This window comes from Taeniopygia guttata, chromosome 10, assembly GCF_048771995.1.
Source record: "Taeniopygia guttata chromosome 10, bTaeGut7.mat, whole genome shotgun sequence".
NCBI classification, from domain to species: Eukaryota; Metazoa; Chordata; class Aves; order Passeriformes; family Estrildidae; genus Taeniopygia; species Taeniopygia guttata.
The window spans coordinates 4,432,393-4,448,263 of NC_133035.1; the positions used below are offsets into that span (position 1 = coordinate 4,432,393).

The following is a 15,871-nucleotide window of genomic DNA, read 5'->3' on the forward strand; positions in this document are numbered from 1 at the left end:
GGAACACTATTTTACTGCCAAATATCATGCAGAAAAGACTTTTAATCCTTCTGATGAAAGTGAAATCAATTAAGTAGAGAAAGATACTAGCAGCTGCATCTGACATTTGCTTTCCACCTAAAGGAAATCAAGACATGATTTTAAACACTTGGACTTCTCGTGTAACACAGCTTCTAACTTGAAGATATTATGGAGACACCTACAGTGTTTTTAACAGCTCAGCTATTGCTTTGTAAAAGTTTGTCTTAAAGCCTTACAGCAATTAAAAAAGAGAAGAAGGCGAAGATGTGGCATCTAGAAAGCAATTTCCAGTTGTCTCTTCTGTCTGTCAGTTCTCACTAACATTGCAGGATGTCTTCATGTTGTGCTCTATTAAATAACAACTTGAAAAGCAAACAAGGTTCCTACAGCACTTACACTGCTTTAGAGACAGAGGCCTTCAGAATATAAGAAACAGAACAGCAGAACACAAGCCAGCACAAACTTCCCACTAACACACATTTACAATTACTGCAACACCTGTGGTACTTTTGTCAGCTGCAATTCTGGGCAAGTTTAGCTACCTCACAGAAGGTTAGACAATGAGGTCCTCTCTAAAAACAGTTTTCCAGAGTCTCCAAAGACTATTAACAGTATCAAATCCATGCTGAGACACACTCTTTCTACAGAAACACAATGATTTTTAGTAGTTAAGAAGCCCTGGAAAGACTAGGAATAGTATGTGATGACTTCAGGAACTGAAGGGAAGAAGCAAAAGTTTATTCACTGTAAAGAGAAATTAAAAGTTAAGACTTCTAAAATTTCGTTGATTTCTCCAGTTACTTTGATGTGAGTCTCCAGTCTGATTTCAGGACTTTTTGCTTTTGCCTTGGTTTCCCTTTTTCCATAAATTAATCTAATTCCATATATCCAGGCTTTTCTCACTAACACCCTCTTCTGGGAAGTTCAAGATGCCATAGATCTTCCTTCTGCTCTTTGCTGGTCCTGCTCTCAATCCATGCCAGCATGTGCCATTCTGTGCTATTGGCACAGAACCCTCTGCAAGGGCTCTTAAGGCGATTCTGTTCTCCTCTGAGCTCTCAGTTTTCCATCGTTCATCAGCTGGAAATTCTCACCTTTCACATCCCTGCCACTTCACCGATCTCTCCCCATTAGTGTTTCAGGAAGTCCTGAGGAATAGCACTTCATTCCCCCTGCTTGCTCCTTTACATTACAGCCTGATTTCTCGGTTTCTATTCTTTGGATTTGCTGCTGCTCCCTGTGACCAAGGAGAGAACACTTAGGAAGCTAAGAATTCAGAAGGACAAAGTGGCTCTAGGGTAACTCCTATAACATTTTGGGATGATAACCATGGACTTGCATATTAAAAAAACTCACAATATCCTGGAAGGACCTTTGTACCTTTGTGATACTAAGGGCTAGAAATAAAAAGTTTATTGGCATTTTATGCTCTCAACATGGGCTAGTCACCCCTTGATGTTTTGACCTTGACAGTAAACAACAACAAATATCTAGTTTAAATTAAACTATTATTTCCAACTACTGAAAGTGGCCCTGTCTGTGATCAGTGGAGCTCTTTCAACTGACCCATTATTTAGCCAGCCAAACCTTTCACTCAGGATCAAGAACATATCTTGCAAGAGCCTTATTGACACACACATCGTATCAGTTTCATAGGGAAGGCAGAAAGAAGGCATTAAAAATCTACACTAAGAAAGGTCATGGTAGAAGATTGCAAACATCATTCTAAGTGGGATTTCAGCAACAACATCTTCCAAGTGGAAAAACCAAGATATTGCAACTCTCTCCAGTGCACTGGTGGAGTAGAAACGTCCATCTTGTCATGATTCTTCCTTAAGTAATAGTAAATATGAATAACAGGGACTAAGCTGTATCTCTGGAGGGCAGGATAGAGGAGATGGGGACAGGGTAGCAAATTTCATTCTGGCCAAACCTACAAGATGCTTGCATGGGTTCCATGCTCACCGTGTACACAGCTAAAACCCCTGCCACAGATAAAGTGAGAAGACAGCAACAGGAGCTATTCAGACACAGAATACAAGGGAAACAAACATGTGGGACCCACTTTTATTTATAAGAACTTCTGAAATATAATACCTCCAGTTCTCTGAGTGCATTATCACATTCCTTCTGCCCGGGAGCTTGTTGGGTGCACAGTGTGATGAGCTGGTTTATACTCTCAGTCACAGCTCTGGGGAAAGGAGGAAAAAAAGTGGATTTTAAAATTTAAGTATTCCTCTTAGTAAAACTTTTGTCATTACATGTATAATGCATAAAGATATAAAACTTGGATCATCTACTACATGGCTGAGCCCAGCAGCCAAACTGGTGGCACCTCTGGGAAAACACTGGTGACAAAGGACAGAACACCATCTGGCAGCAGGCCAAGGGCAACTCATTACATTGGCACAGTGATGTTGTGTAGCTGCTAAAAGGTATTTCAGCACTTCTCCAGGTATGACATTAACTGAATCACATCTCAACTACCACTCCAGAAGCCCTAAAGGATCCAGAAACAAATGCGTGGTATGGAAAACAATGGTGGAATGTAAAGTAAATATTTACCTTTGTCTAGCAAAGTCTTGGTCTTGTCTGACATAATGTAATACACACAGTCCTGCTATATATATCTCTATAGTCTCTTAGCAAATTGGTCTTTTTTCTCTTTAACTAATAACTGATATTCTCCCATAGGTTTATATCCACAGAGGACAAGTTATGCAAAGGTCTTATGCTCCTATGGGAGTTCACAGCTCTTGGACATAGGCTGAACCTGACATACAACAGTCACTGTCTTTCTGATGAATGCTCTGATAAAAGGCAAAATTCATTATAACTAAATTCATTTCAGACTCATGACTAACAACCCAGGAAAGTGGCATCTAGAAGAGAAAATTAATGAAATTGGAGTGCATGGAGAATATGCTTTCCTCTGGCCTTGGAAACTGAATAGCATTTGCTTTATTTTCCCTTTCAGAAAACAGGCGCTTCATAACTTACCAAAAACATGATTACCTGTCTGTTACAAAAGGAAACAGGATTTGCTTACTACATTTAACTTGCTCATGTTAAATTCCAGGGCAAAAAGAATGGAAACTAACAGACATACTTGTTTAACTGAGACTCCTACCCTTTACAGCAGCTTTGGTGTCCTTGTGGAGGACCTGGCGCTCACCTGCTGAACATCTGTGATTTCTATGCATCAGAAAAATAATCATTGCATATAGACATAGGAATATAGGACACAAATTGAAAGTTCTGTTCACTCCCAGAGAAACTTCACACAAAAATATCTTGTCTGCTGTTGATTTTAATCTGAGACACAATTCATACTGACTCAGAGAATATCAGCAATTGAAGAGAGAGAATTATCAGCTCTGTAGAGAAGGCCACTTGGTCTCACAAATATTATTACACACCAGGTACCTCTCCCAGGAATCCATCCGGTGTACAAACATTACTCTGAAAACCATTTGGACACCGTAGAACCAGGAAGGTGGCCTCTCAAACACCAGTCCCAGGGGAGAAGAGGATGTGCTAGGACACATCTGTTTTCATCAAATACAACACAAATACTTGGACCCTGCAGGGAACTCAGCAGTGCTGCAGTCCTGTCAGAGGTGGTTAAGAAACAAATGCTTCCACAAGGAAGAAAAAAACTACTGAAAAAGTTGGTGTCTCTTACAGCTGGTGCAAATGGGAAAGAAAGCAAAACAAACCAAATAAAACACTAATCACAGTACCATAGATGATGAGAGAAAAATGAGAAGAAAAGCTATCTTATAATAAGGAAGCTGTGCCTCTTCTTTCATTTTCATGAGAGAGAATGCAAAATATTTGACTCTGATCGTATCATAGCAGGAAAGATAAGAGAGCCCTGGCAAGCTTGTCACAAGCCAGAACAGAGGATCTGAGAAGGGAAGCCCAGTGTCTCCTTAGCACCTTAAACACAAACTGAGAGATGGTGCAGTTTTTACTTGCCACAGGTATGTGGTGTCTGTGTAAGGTCTCACACAAGCAAACACAGAGAACAGGTAAAGGCTTGACCTGGCTCACCTCCCCTTTTCTATTACATGCTTCCACAGATGGAATACCAACCTGGCAGGGACTTACAACTACCTAGATTTCACTGGGGTGAAATTCCTCTACACTCCAATTGGGAATGCTCCAAGCCTAAAGCAGAAATCTGGAGCAGTTTGATGCTGTAGCAGTAACAAAATCTCATGTGACTCCTTCACTTTTAAGCAGCCTGTCTTTGATTAGCTAAAATTTTCATAGATGCTATTGATTTCCAGGGAGACAAGACAGTAGTAATTTTTTTTAAACAAAATACAACAAAGTAAAGTAGCTTCTAAAGGCTTCAAAGTAAGTTCTTAAGGAAGCCCTTTACTGAGGGAGTGGATTTATAAACCTTAAAGTAAGGGTATGCTCCACTGAAGAAATGTAGCATCTAACCCTTCCAAGCATGCCTGATCATACACACATGCACACCGTTAGCAATGATTTTTAAGCTATGATTTTTAAGCACTTTTTATCTAAGAATATTATTCAATTTCTTTTCTTTCAGTTGCCTTGTCAGAACACAGATGGTGAGAAAACAGTAGGTAAAATACACTGGTTCCTTTCAAAAACCAGGCCAAGTCTTCAAATGCTGGTTCCTATTTCCACCAAGGGTAACAAGTTATACCAGCTGAGGAACTACTCCAACATAAGCAACTCTCCTCTGGCCTACTTCCATTTAAACAGAACTACAGGTTCCAATCACTCACTTAACTGTCAATAGCAGAAGAATATATAAGCACAATATAAATACCACATAGGAAAGCAAATATCCCAGGAAAACAAAGCAAGCAACACATTTTTACCTTGCTGCTGCTGCTAAGAGGTTCTTGGCATTAGGAGCTCCGGGATCAACAGACAGAGATTTGGCAGCCAGTAACAACTTGCTGGAAGCCATAGAGATGCTCTTGAGGTTACCTATTACTTGAATCTGGTCCTCTTTAGTCTGGAAATCCAGAGCAGCATAACATTAAGTACAAAATTAGCAATTGAGAGAGTGCTAATACTACACATGGAAACCCAGTTTGTTTATATGCCTGAAGCCACTGACATACGTGAGCTCAAAGAAGGATGGTTCAAGCCTCTGTTCACCCAGACAGGTGCCTCTAGCTTCACTTACATAACAGAAAAAGACCCTTACAACAAATAGCTTGGCTTCTAACAGTGGTAGCATTCACAAATGAGCAATGGAGAAACTTCACTACTTGTTGAACAATGCTTTTGTTGTCAAGACTCTTACGTGTCTCTGCCTGGCACAACTGCTTCCCATTATTCAGTCAGTGTACTCTCTGGCATCCTTTGTGCAGCCCGCAGGCTCTCTAGCATCTAACTGAGATTGCTCACACAAAAATATCATCCAGAAAGTCATCTTTCCCAATAAAATAACTTTTTATAAGCCTACTTCAGTCAACATTCTGACTTGGATGTTCTACTACTTATTTTAAGCCAGTGTTGAAAAAGGAAGCCTGTATTTAAATACAGTTACAGAAAAGTATTGCATCTTCACAGCAAACACCTGTGACTAGATTCTTCTGCCAATGATCATTAGAAGTGAACCCATTTTTTATAACAGTCTGTTCATAGTTTTATGTAAAGAGGTTGCATATTATTCAGCTGTTACGAATAGCATTTACGCTATATTCACTACATTACATACATGGATAGATATATCTACTTCCTCCCTAGCCCTACATTTTGCTAGTCACCCAAAACACCTGGTATTGCTTCTGTTCAGGCCAAATATTATACACAGAAGGCCTTCTCTTTTGAAAGATCAGCCATTAATAACTAAGATGGTTACCACCCCCTGTGTCAGCAGGATCAGCAAATTCACAAAGGCCACAAGGTCATCAGCAGCTGGATTCTCATTTCAAGCAGCCATTTGCAATCTTGTTTCTACCTTTGCCTTCATTGAATTGCTCAAACAAAACATTCTACAAGTCCATGTGGTTCACAGCTAAAGAAACAGGTACCTCACTACTACTCGCTTTCAGAGAGTCAGCTGTATATGGAGCCTAACTCACTTCACACATCTGGAACCTGAATGAAGAAGTTCTGATGGAGAACCACCACCAACCACTGTCAGATGTCTCTGCTCAGTTCAATCTACAAAGTATCTGCTCTAGAGAGACGTTTCATAAATAACTTCAAAGGACTCACACACTCAGGACCTTCTGGCCATTTTCCAGTGGCAACCATTTCTCAGATTTGCAGGGTCCTCCTACTAACCAGGGTAAAACCATCTGCAGATTCTTTTTTTCTGTAAGTCCTCCCATCTCTTCTGATACACAATTCCTTTTTATATGCTGACATTTGTTATGCTAAATCATTGCCAAATCACCAATTACTGTAGCTTAGCACAACTGTATCGAGTAAGATAAACTGAAGGTGGTAACTCCAACTACCAGGAACGAGCTCAGCAACATGTAACACCATTCCTGATTGTTAGGAGGTCATCAGAGTACAACTCTGCCAGATTTTAAATCACTGAACACAAGTCTAAGTGCTTGCTGTCAGATCCAAGGATGGCATTTTAGGCATCCCTCTTCAAGTGCTTGCTTCACTCTGCAGCATGTCCACAGCACCATGGAGTAATATCAAAGCATCATTTCCTCTATCTACTTACAGCATTTCAAAAGTAGCAAAGAAAGGTGCTACATTTTGAGCAGCGTTCACCTAAATTATGCTCCATGGTAGATCCACCAAAAAGAAGCAATAGCTCAAACTAAACAGAGGAGTATGAAGTTGTATTTCTGACTGGACACAGAAACAAATACCAGCATCCTGCAGAAGATGCAAATGCTGAGTTCTCCCTTTTCCACATAACCAGCTCCAGATGACTCCGTCACAAAAAACATCTCCTCACACAGCAGCATGCTGTGCTGCACTGTAGTGCTACAAAAGCAATGTACTGCACTGTCAGAGGTTATGGCCAAGATTATCCCTCAATTAGCATGATCAAGAACTTACTTGTGCTTGGCCAGCCATTTCAATACCAGCATCAAGAAATTCATCAAAGTCATCACTGAATTTCCCAGAGGCTGCAGCCAGCTCCCCACTTTGGCCCCGTGTAGCATGGACAACTTCTCCAGCTGACTGATTCAGGTCTGCTGCTGCCTGGTTCAGTTCACTCTGAGCTTCTTGAAATGACTTAGAACTTGGAGGTAGCTGTAAGAGACAAAGTTAGCTATTTTACTGTCTGTCACATCGCACCAGCCTTTCATGACTGGAGAGTTCAACACGTGCCGAGAATACCAAATGCAACAGAGCAGTGAGCTGGAACTATGGGACAGCTGTCAACCAGAAATCTGTCCAGCAACTTGTGTCCTGCTGTTTCTTTCAAGGAACAGACAAGTCTGTAAGCTTTTCAAGGAACACAAATATTGGCAGCTCTTCAAAATTACTCTGAACCCTTTCTAGTAAACCAGTTTGGTAAAAAAAAACCCTGGTTTTATCAAAAGGCATTGCACGAACATATCAAAATACAATTCCTCCTTCGTTCACAGGATAGCAAGGTCACTGATAAATGCAGAAAAAAAAGCTGTTCAACTAGTATAATCTTCTGGCAAATTACCAATGCAAAAAGGGTTTTTTGACATGAATGCAGTTAAACAGAGTAACAATTCTACTCTTTACACAAAATGACCAAGCACTTTTTAGACAGATCACAATGCTCCTTTAAGTAAAATGATCACTTCTAGGTGGGAGACTAAGTATAATTTTCTAATTTTCATATTCTTCAGAATGTCAGGTCATAGTTGCCATTTTCAAAACTGAAAAGTTAATACCAATCTACAACAACTTTAATATTGCCTTCACAAATCACAGACACATTTCACTTTACCCATAAAACCACAAAAATGGTATTTCAGTCTAAATAGCAGCTGCCTAAAGGTGCATAAACTTAAGCACAGCTTACATGAAATATACTGAGGGCCCATTTACTAAATAATGATTTGACACATGAGGAACTCAGATCTGCTGTTCAGTTTTCTAAAATATATTTGTACATAAAAAGCCACCTTACCGAATCAACAAGGAGCTTCTTGCTGGATTCCCCAATGCTCTTTAAGGCCACATCCACATCCTTTTGCCCAGGCAGACAATTCACACAGTTATTCAAGGAGTGAGACACTGCTTTTGCCACCTACAACACACAAGTGAACACATTCACCCTGAGAGAGGCTTAAGTGCTCATTAATAGGAGGCAGAGTCTCTACTCCTTAACCAGCAATTCCTACATTCTGACCCTTACATTTTTGAGGTTTGCAACTTTCTCAGTTTGCTGGCCTGCAGTCTTTATTTAAACTCATCCATTGGATAGGATAGTGTTGGCAGGGCAGCCCCACAACTGCTCCTGGCACCTGGGATAAAGGCTGCAGCACTGCAGATAAGGCATACTAATCACAGGAATGCATTGCATGCTACTTTTTACAAAGTTCTGATTTAAAAAAAAAAAGGTATCTTCATAAGAAATTATTTACAGTGCAGGCCAATTCTAAAACTTTACAAATCAGCAATAAAAAGAACCTGTCACTCCTAAAGAATTCAAATATAGTGGTGCCACACATGAAGAAAACATGCACTCACTTTGAATATAACGTGGATATAGATCTTTTATTTGACAATTATCAGTTTAATAGCTATCTCACTTTTGCAGTTGAGTAGTCTCCTCACATATGTTGTGGGTAAAAGCACAGAGCTGCACCTTTCTATATTCTTCTAAGAGATTACTAAAATACCATAATTTCTCAAAGGAGAAACAATTTTTGATGTTATTGTCTGAAAGCTGTTGAAAGGAATAGAAAGTTGACAAGCCTAGCAGCCTCATTTTCTGTCATTCTCTCTCCTTATTTAATGCTGATTTGGAGTCAATTCACTGTGCGTTTGACAACTCATGCAGCTGCTCAAGTCCCAGCCTACCTGGGCTAATCTCTGCTGACTGTCTGCATCCCCCGGGGCAGCCAGGGCCTGCTTGGCCTCCTGGATCAGCATGGCAGAGCCTTCCATGACATCCCTGGCTGAATCCAGCATCGCGTGGGCTGCCACAGGGTCACTGGTAGACGCTGCAACCCCTCGTGCTGCCTGAGCCAAAGTCTTCAAGGCCTGAGCAGTTTCTCTGGCAGCAACTCCTGTGGTCACATTTCACCAAGGATTCTATTAGTACCTTTAAAGACAATCTTTGTATTTCATGACATGATCTTGCAAATAATGATCCTATTGCAAAATAACGCTGCAAATGCAATTTAAAAGAAAATCTTCAAACAAGAAGACATTTGAAATACATAGTATCATTTACTTATTGAAATGCCTGTAGTAAAGCCAAAAAGTAAATGCTACAGCCAAAAGACCATATGCTGGGCACAGCTCTCTATACCAGTGACTACATCCTAGTGAAGCACTGAAAAAGAGGAAAAGCTAAAACCTGTAGATGAGGAAAAACTCATACTCCAAGCTATGGGGGAAGAGATTGTCTGCAAGAATGCTGTACAGGTGTTCAGATCCACAGCACAACAATAGTTTAACTTCAAGCAATCAAAAAAGAAATTATTAGGAACAATACAACTTAATATAATCTAACATCACTGTGAGTAAAAACATAAAAATAACTGAATGAAGTCACAGGATGCAATAAAATTACCTTCTGTTAAAGGACATCTATCAACTCCAGTGCTAAGGCATAGAACTACATGAATAATGGTCTCCTTCTTTATGAAATTATTGAAAAGGAAGTAATTGCTTTGTAGGGTTTCCTACCATCTTATGATAAGAGAGCTGCTAGATGTAGCTATTAATTATCAGCTGCAAGTATCTACTCCCTTGCCTGATAGCCAGTGCCTACTTCTCCACAACTATGTGATAGAAACATGAGCCATCTTGATGAAATTACATCTGCTTCAAATGAAAGCAACTGTAAGGTCTAGAGACCAGATGCAATTATAGCCAATGAAGTGGTAATTGCCATAACACATTTTATCAGTAATATTAGACAAAAAAATCTTATGGGGCCATTTGCAACAACAGCTTTCATTTCTAACAGAAATAAGGACACAGAACATTTTAACATCCAGGAGTAAACTTTGGTCCCTCCTGTAGAGCATTTTTCTTATTAAGGTGTTTTTGTTTCTAAACTAAAAGTACAGGTCCAAAAATAAACTGTAGAATCTTTTTGCCCAGGTTTGCTGTTGGCTTTACCTCAAACTATGCAAATGTGCTCAATGAATCAGCCAGAGCAGCTGCATTGTACATAGGAACTGGTAGCACCTAGGAAGAGATGCAGTTCTGAATGTCACCAAGCTGTCACCACTATGTTCATATCCTATTGCTTCAAAACATATCCTTTAAACCTTCTGTAAGGACATAGCAACATTTCCAGTGGCACTGACCTTTAAAATGCAATACATTTTATTTCAGCCTTTCACAGAGTTTCAGTGGCACATATTTACAAAAACAACAGATGTCCCAATCTATTCTGATTAAAGACAGAACAGATTGCATTACTGCTCTTTTATGAAGCATAAGTCACACTCAATTCTTCATAACTTACCACAATTCACCATCAGCACTAAAAAAAAATGAAGTCATTCCTTGATTTAAGTAGTCTGTGACAAGAAAACCTTCCATCAAGTATTGATGCAAAGCAGAGGTTTCACAGAGCCATTATGAATAAAACAGTACCTGTGTAGTGCTCATTGCCCTGAGCAGCACAGGTTAACAACTGGGCCATTGAAGAACCAACTGCTTTAGATGTACTTCCCAGGTCCTGAGTGCATTTCTCCAGCTGTATAAAATTGCAAAGGACAAAATACATTAAGCTCAATAAAAATACACTTAGTTTTAAATAGTACTGAAAAATTCCTCATTTCACAAAAACCTAAATTTTCACCTCAGCTACTGAACACACACAGTTTCTCTGAAATCTGACTAACATATTTTCCCTGTTCAGGATAAAATAAATTAACATACTACACACTGTGAGCAATAAAACTATTTTACAATCAGCAATGGAAGTAAACGCCTTCATCTAAGAAGGGCTTTTTTTCCCCCAAATAAACCATTTAACTTTCTAAGTCTACTAGAACTGGCTGTCCTGAGTTCTCGTCATTGTCACTATTGAAAAGAAGTTCTTTTTGACAAGACCAAAACATTACTGTTACCTAATTGTAATTTTTTAAGATATTAGAGAAGGATAGAATAGAGAAGGAGGCCCTACAGCCCTGTGAGTAACTCTACTACAGAACATACTGTTGCTGTAGTAGTAACGTAAACTCTTTTTAAGAGAACCAGTGAAAAATCCTATCAACATGATCATTATCCAAAGCTTCCTGACTTGTTTTGCCTCTAATATTTAAGTTTTTAACAGCTAACTTTGTTTGTTTTTAAATGAAGAACATCCTTCCTCAATTACAGTTTCTCCTGGGAGAGGTTTTAACTGTCCATCCACAGCTGCCATCTTCGCATCTTGTAGTTCATTTTTGAGTGTCTGGACTGTATTCAAAGCAGAATCAATTTCCATTGGGCCACAAGCTTCATGAGCCTATTCAGAAATCAGATCAGTACCACTGTTAGCAGCTGTATCCAACTTTCAGAAACAGTAAATCCTTCAGATCTAGTCTTCCCTCCCATATTATTTCTCTTCCTACTTTAGAGGCCATTGTGAGCCCTCTAAGTGTTTCACATCATGGATTCCAAACTCCTGAACAATATTTTCAGTCTGTGATGAGAACAGCACTCTGCTAAGAGGCACCAGGGGAATGAGGTGCACTTGGTTTGTGTGTATGTCCCTTCACAGCAGGCAGCCCAGGGACTGAGATGTAACTGCTGCACTCTGGACTTTCCCTTGGAGCAGTGGCCTCACTGTACATCATGACCAAAATCCCACTGACTCCCTGATGTGGCAGCCCACACTCATGAGCACAAGACAGAAATTCCAGCATTAGCTCAGGTGTAGCCACCTCAATGCTACCATCCTGGTTTCAGGCCTCAGTGTACACACACACACAAAAGAGATCAGACTCTCCACTTGCATTATTTTAAGCCCCACAGAGTTTAGAAATCCAGGTGTGAAACACAGAGCATCTGCTTCCCTGAGTTTTACAGATGATGATTCCAGGTCACAATTACAGCACAGCTGTAGCTGGCTTCTCACTGGTTTGGTGGGGCACAAGATGTGTTCCCTTTTCCCCGCTCTCCCTTGAATCAAACAGTAGCTCAGAGTCTTGATGTGCTGCTCTGTATACTCTGCTCCCATTTGTCTGGTATGGAAAGGGCAGCACAAGCTTTTTCAGTTTTCTTGTCACTTCTCTCTCCCCTTTCTCTCATGATAGAGAGGTCACCTGGGAGTCTGAGCAAAGTGTGCACAAAACACAGCAGTGACAGATGAGCACTGCCTGAGCATGAGCCACTCCCTCAGGGGAGACAAGAAGTCCTCTTGTTTTAGCTGACTAAAAGCAGTAGTCACCTACCTTCTGGGAGGCAGTTCGCAGCTCAGCTAAGCTGGTAGCAAGATTCTTTGCACACTGACTGAGCTGCATTGCTGCTGCTTGATCAGTCACTGTGGGGACAGCAGCTTTAGCAGATGCCACCATTTTACTTCCAGGCTGTTGAAAGAACAACAGTGAACACAATTGGTTTTACCAGCTCATTTTCTTTAAAGAAGTCTTAGGATTCAATAAACAAACTGCTTCCTCCATTCACACACTCATGAGGTTTCTAGATTTTTCTTTAATGACTAGCACGTTTCTGCTCCTTATGCTGGAACATCCTGTCAGAATTCTGTCACATTTCAAATCCTCTGCAGCAGGACTCATCTGTGCTTTACAGAGACAATGACTACTCCATTGGTTCCAATGGCTGCCCGAGGCCTTTGAACACTCATGTAGACTACTTAAAAATACTGAAATGTGAAATTTTGCCACTCAGCATTCATAGGGTACAATCAGCTCAAGGTGGCAGAGATGGCAAATTTCTCTCTATGTTTCTAAATATTAACCTCTGCTAAAATTCAATGAAGTTAAAATTGTAATTCAAGCAATGCCTCTACACAGGGATTACTGCTAATACAACTAAAAGCCTTTGCTGATTCTCATCATCACCACTATACACACATACAGCCACAGGAGAGATGGATCAATCATGTGAATGACTCCAGAGGGAGTCATAAAGCAAATACTTCAACAGAGTGAGAACACGGTGTGTGATCCCTCTGCCTAAATAGCACCATAAAACCTGCTATCAGCCATCACATTTGAGGTAAGAATAACTGATGCCAAGTAATGATCATGTCATTACACAGAGAATGGGTTTCTGGTGTTGTTTCTTGTAATGTTAACAATAAGCCAACAGTTTTGTTATCAATACTCAATATTCTATCTTTCTATTTTAAGATGTTATAGAGAAAGCACACAGTCAAATTTTGTGTTTTTCCCAAACCATCAATCTAGTTCTATTATGCAAGCTAATATCTAAAAAACCATGCTAGTATTCCCTTTTATTTCTGAGGAATTCTGAAACTTGTTGCTGCAACACTAGGTTTACCTTGCCTAAAAAGGTTACAACAGCCTGTCACATATTCAGATTCCGGTCTCTACTTAGAGAGATGCTAAATTCTCTCAATTTTGTTCTTGAAACTCTAAACCAAAAGACAGGTGTACAGCAATGAATGTTTCTTCTCCATAAGCACACTTTTTTCTTGTTACTTTTAACCTCAACATCAGCAGTTTTCACTCTCCACAGATACAATGTATTTTAGCCACCTAGCCTGAGGAACGAAATTCTGCTACCTATGGCTCATAGCAGCGAACTTCTTTACGTGGTTCTTAACAGTTTACTGGTTATTTATCACAAATGAAAACATACAGCACTAAAAGAATGCTTTTTACATCTACTGTAATGATTAGTTCACTTCACCTGAAGGAAATTCTGGCTGGAATTGATTAAAGCAAGCTGGGCACTGAGGTCTTCCGCCTGAGCTTGACTTCCTCTTACACCTTGCACCAGCTGAGGAATGTGGTCTGCAACATTCTGAAATTGACAAAGGGAAAAGATTTTCAGTAAAAAAATAAAACCCAAAAATCCTCTGAAAATAAAACAAACAGCTTTCCTGCTACCCTTGAAGACAACTGCAGTATTTCCAAGTAAAATACTCCTGTGCTGTCACAGAATTTAGGATGCATGGAACCAAATTAATATAAAATAGGACTTTTTTAGAGATGTTCTATTTAAGAAATCATTATTCAACCTACTTATTAGTTAAAGACTCCTACAAGACTATCCAAGTTTTTTATGCAGAATTGTGTACATCAAGTATCAATTATTTGCTTTGCACATTCAAACGCCAGTAGTGAAGGTGATAGATTTTTTCAAGAGAATGTCCTGCTTTCAGAAAAACATTCTCTTTTACACACAAAGCACCTCGGCTTACTTTTCCTTAGCTTTCAGCAACACAAACTTCACACATGGCTGGAGCATCTACAAGCATATATTGCTAAAACTTTATTCCTGGACTATCCACATTAATGGGCCTTGTCCATCCATTTCACAATAACACTTCAGCAGTGCAATACTAAATTACCACCAACACAAAAACGTAAAAAAGTAGATACTGAATCTTCTTTGTCATCTGATAAATGAGCATCAAGACAAAATTAGAATGAAGAGTAAACAATATTTACAGGTTACACTTTTAAAAAATTCATTCTGAAATAGCAGCTCTCTACAACTCAATTCTGAAGTATACTTGAGTTATCTTATTTAATTCCAACATTTGTTAGGATTGCACCATAACAAGAAGTAATTGCAGAATGCTGATGTGGTTTTTAACTATACCATCTTTAATGGCTTTGTTCTTGTTCCCCAAATAAATGCCCTTGGATGCAGAAGAAAATCCTTCCGCATTCTACTGTCTTTTGCAAATCTGGCTTAAACACAAAAGGAAACAGCTTCTCATCAGACTCTGAATTCTAGCTTGGAAGTATAAAAATGTGCTTGACTTCAGGCATACCTTGAAATCTGAGATCCTACAGCTTTAACTTCAAGCTAGGAATCATGGCAACCCCACTGTAATATCTGTCACTTTTGTTTTTATGGTGACATTAAAGGTCCCAATTGCTTGGAGGTGGAACAGCAGAACAGCAGGAGCAGTTGTCAGTTATATGACCAATTATATAACTGATATGTTAAATAAGAATTTCATTCCATTATAGTATAAATCACTATTGCTCCTCCATCCTCCTCTACCGAAAATCCAAAGGTTCTCCCACAACAGACCTCAGTCCCATTTCACTGCATGTATGATTCAACAGCCTGTGTTGATGATCATGAAGCTACTCCCCTGCTGTAGATCACACTCATACACTGAATGCAGAGCCAAGGCTTAGAATCACAGTCAGGGAATCACAAATTTCTAAGTAACTGGACCCCTCTGTACAGTGCTTCCAGTACAGCTCTGCATATGTTCCATCACTGGCTGATCTTTACCAAAACTTGTAGTAAAAGTACTTACTTCAGGTGAATTGATTGTTACTGAGCAGTTACACACCTGTGCATCCTTTTCTAAGGTGTGTGTAACACTTGGACATGTTTTACAAGTGTTACATGGCACTAACAGTAGTTCAACTTTGCAAAGCCCTACAAACAGCAATGCACAGATAATACAGTAAACAAGAGTTCTCCAGAATCCACACACATGAACATAAACGGTGCTGTTCTGTTTTTCTTTTTTTAAAGCTTCTTTTGAGGTTGCAACACTTTTATAGAAGGTGATCATCATCAGTTCCCCAAAAAGCAGAGC

At 39.6% G+C, this 15,871-nt stretch overlaps 1 protein-coding gene across 11 annotated transcripts in view; it reads right to left on the reverse strand.

The window, feature by feature from the left end:
• Nucleotides 1-15,871, reverse strand: part of TLN2 (talin 2) — a 198,478-nt gene that overhangs the window by 42,849 nt on the left and 139,758 nt on the right. For all 11 annotated transcript variants that reach the window (XM_072933836.1, XM_072933837.1, XM_072933839.1 and 8 more), the window contains 9 exons: nucleotides 13,990-14,103; nucleotides 12,546-12,680; nucleotides 11,489-11,617; nucleotides 10,759-10,861; nucleotides 9,004-9,212; nucleotides 8,108-8,227; nucleotides 7,051-7,248; nucleotides 4,887-5,026; nucleotides 2,119-2,212 (listed from right to left, as the gene is read on the reverse strand). In XM_072933836.1, coding sequence (XP_072789937.1) covers nucleotides 2,119-2,212; nucleotides 4,887-5,026; nucleotides 7,051-7,248; nucleotides 8,108-8,227; nucleotides 9,004-9,212; nucleotides 10,759-10,861; nucleotides 11,489-11,617; nucleotides 12,546-12,680; nucleotides 13,990-14,103 — 1,242 coding nt within the window. The remainder of the gene's footprint in view (nucleotides 1-2,118; nucleotides 2,213-4,886; nucleotides 5,027-7,050; nucleotides 7,249-8,107; nucleotides 8,228-9,003; nucleotides 9,213-10,758; nucleotides 10,862-11,488; nucleotides 11,618-12,545; nucleotides 12,681-13,989; nucleotides 14,104-15,871) is intronic.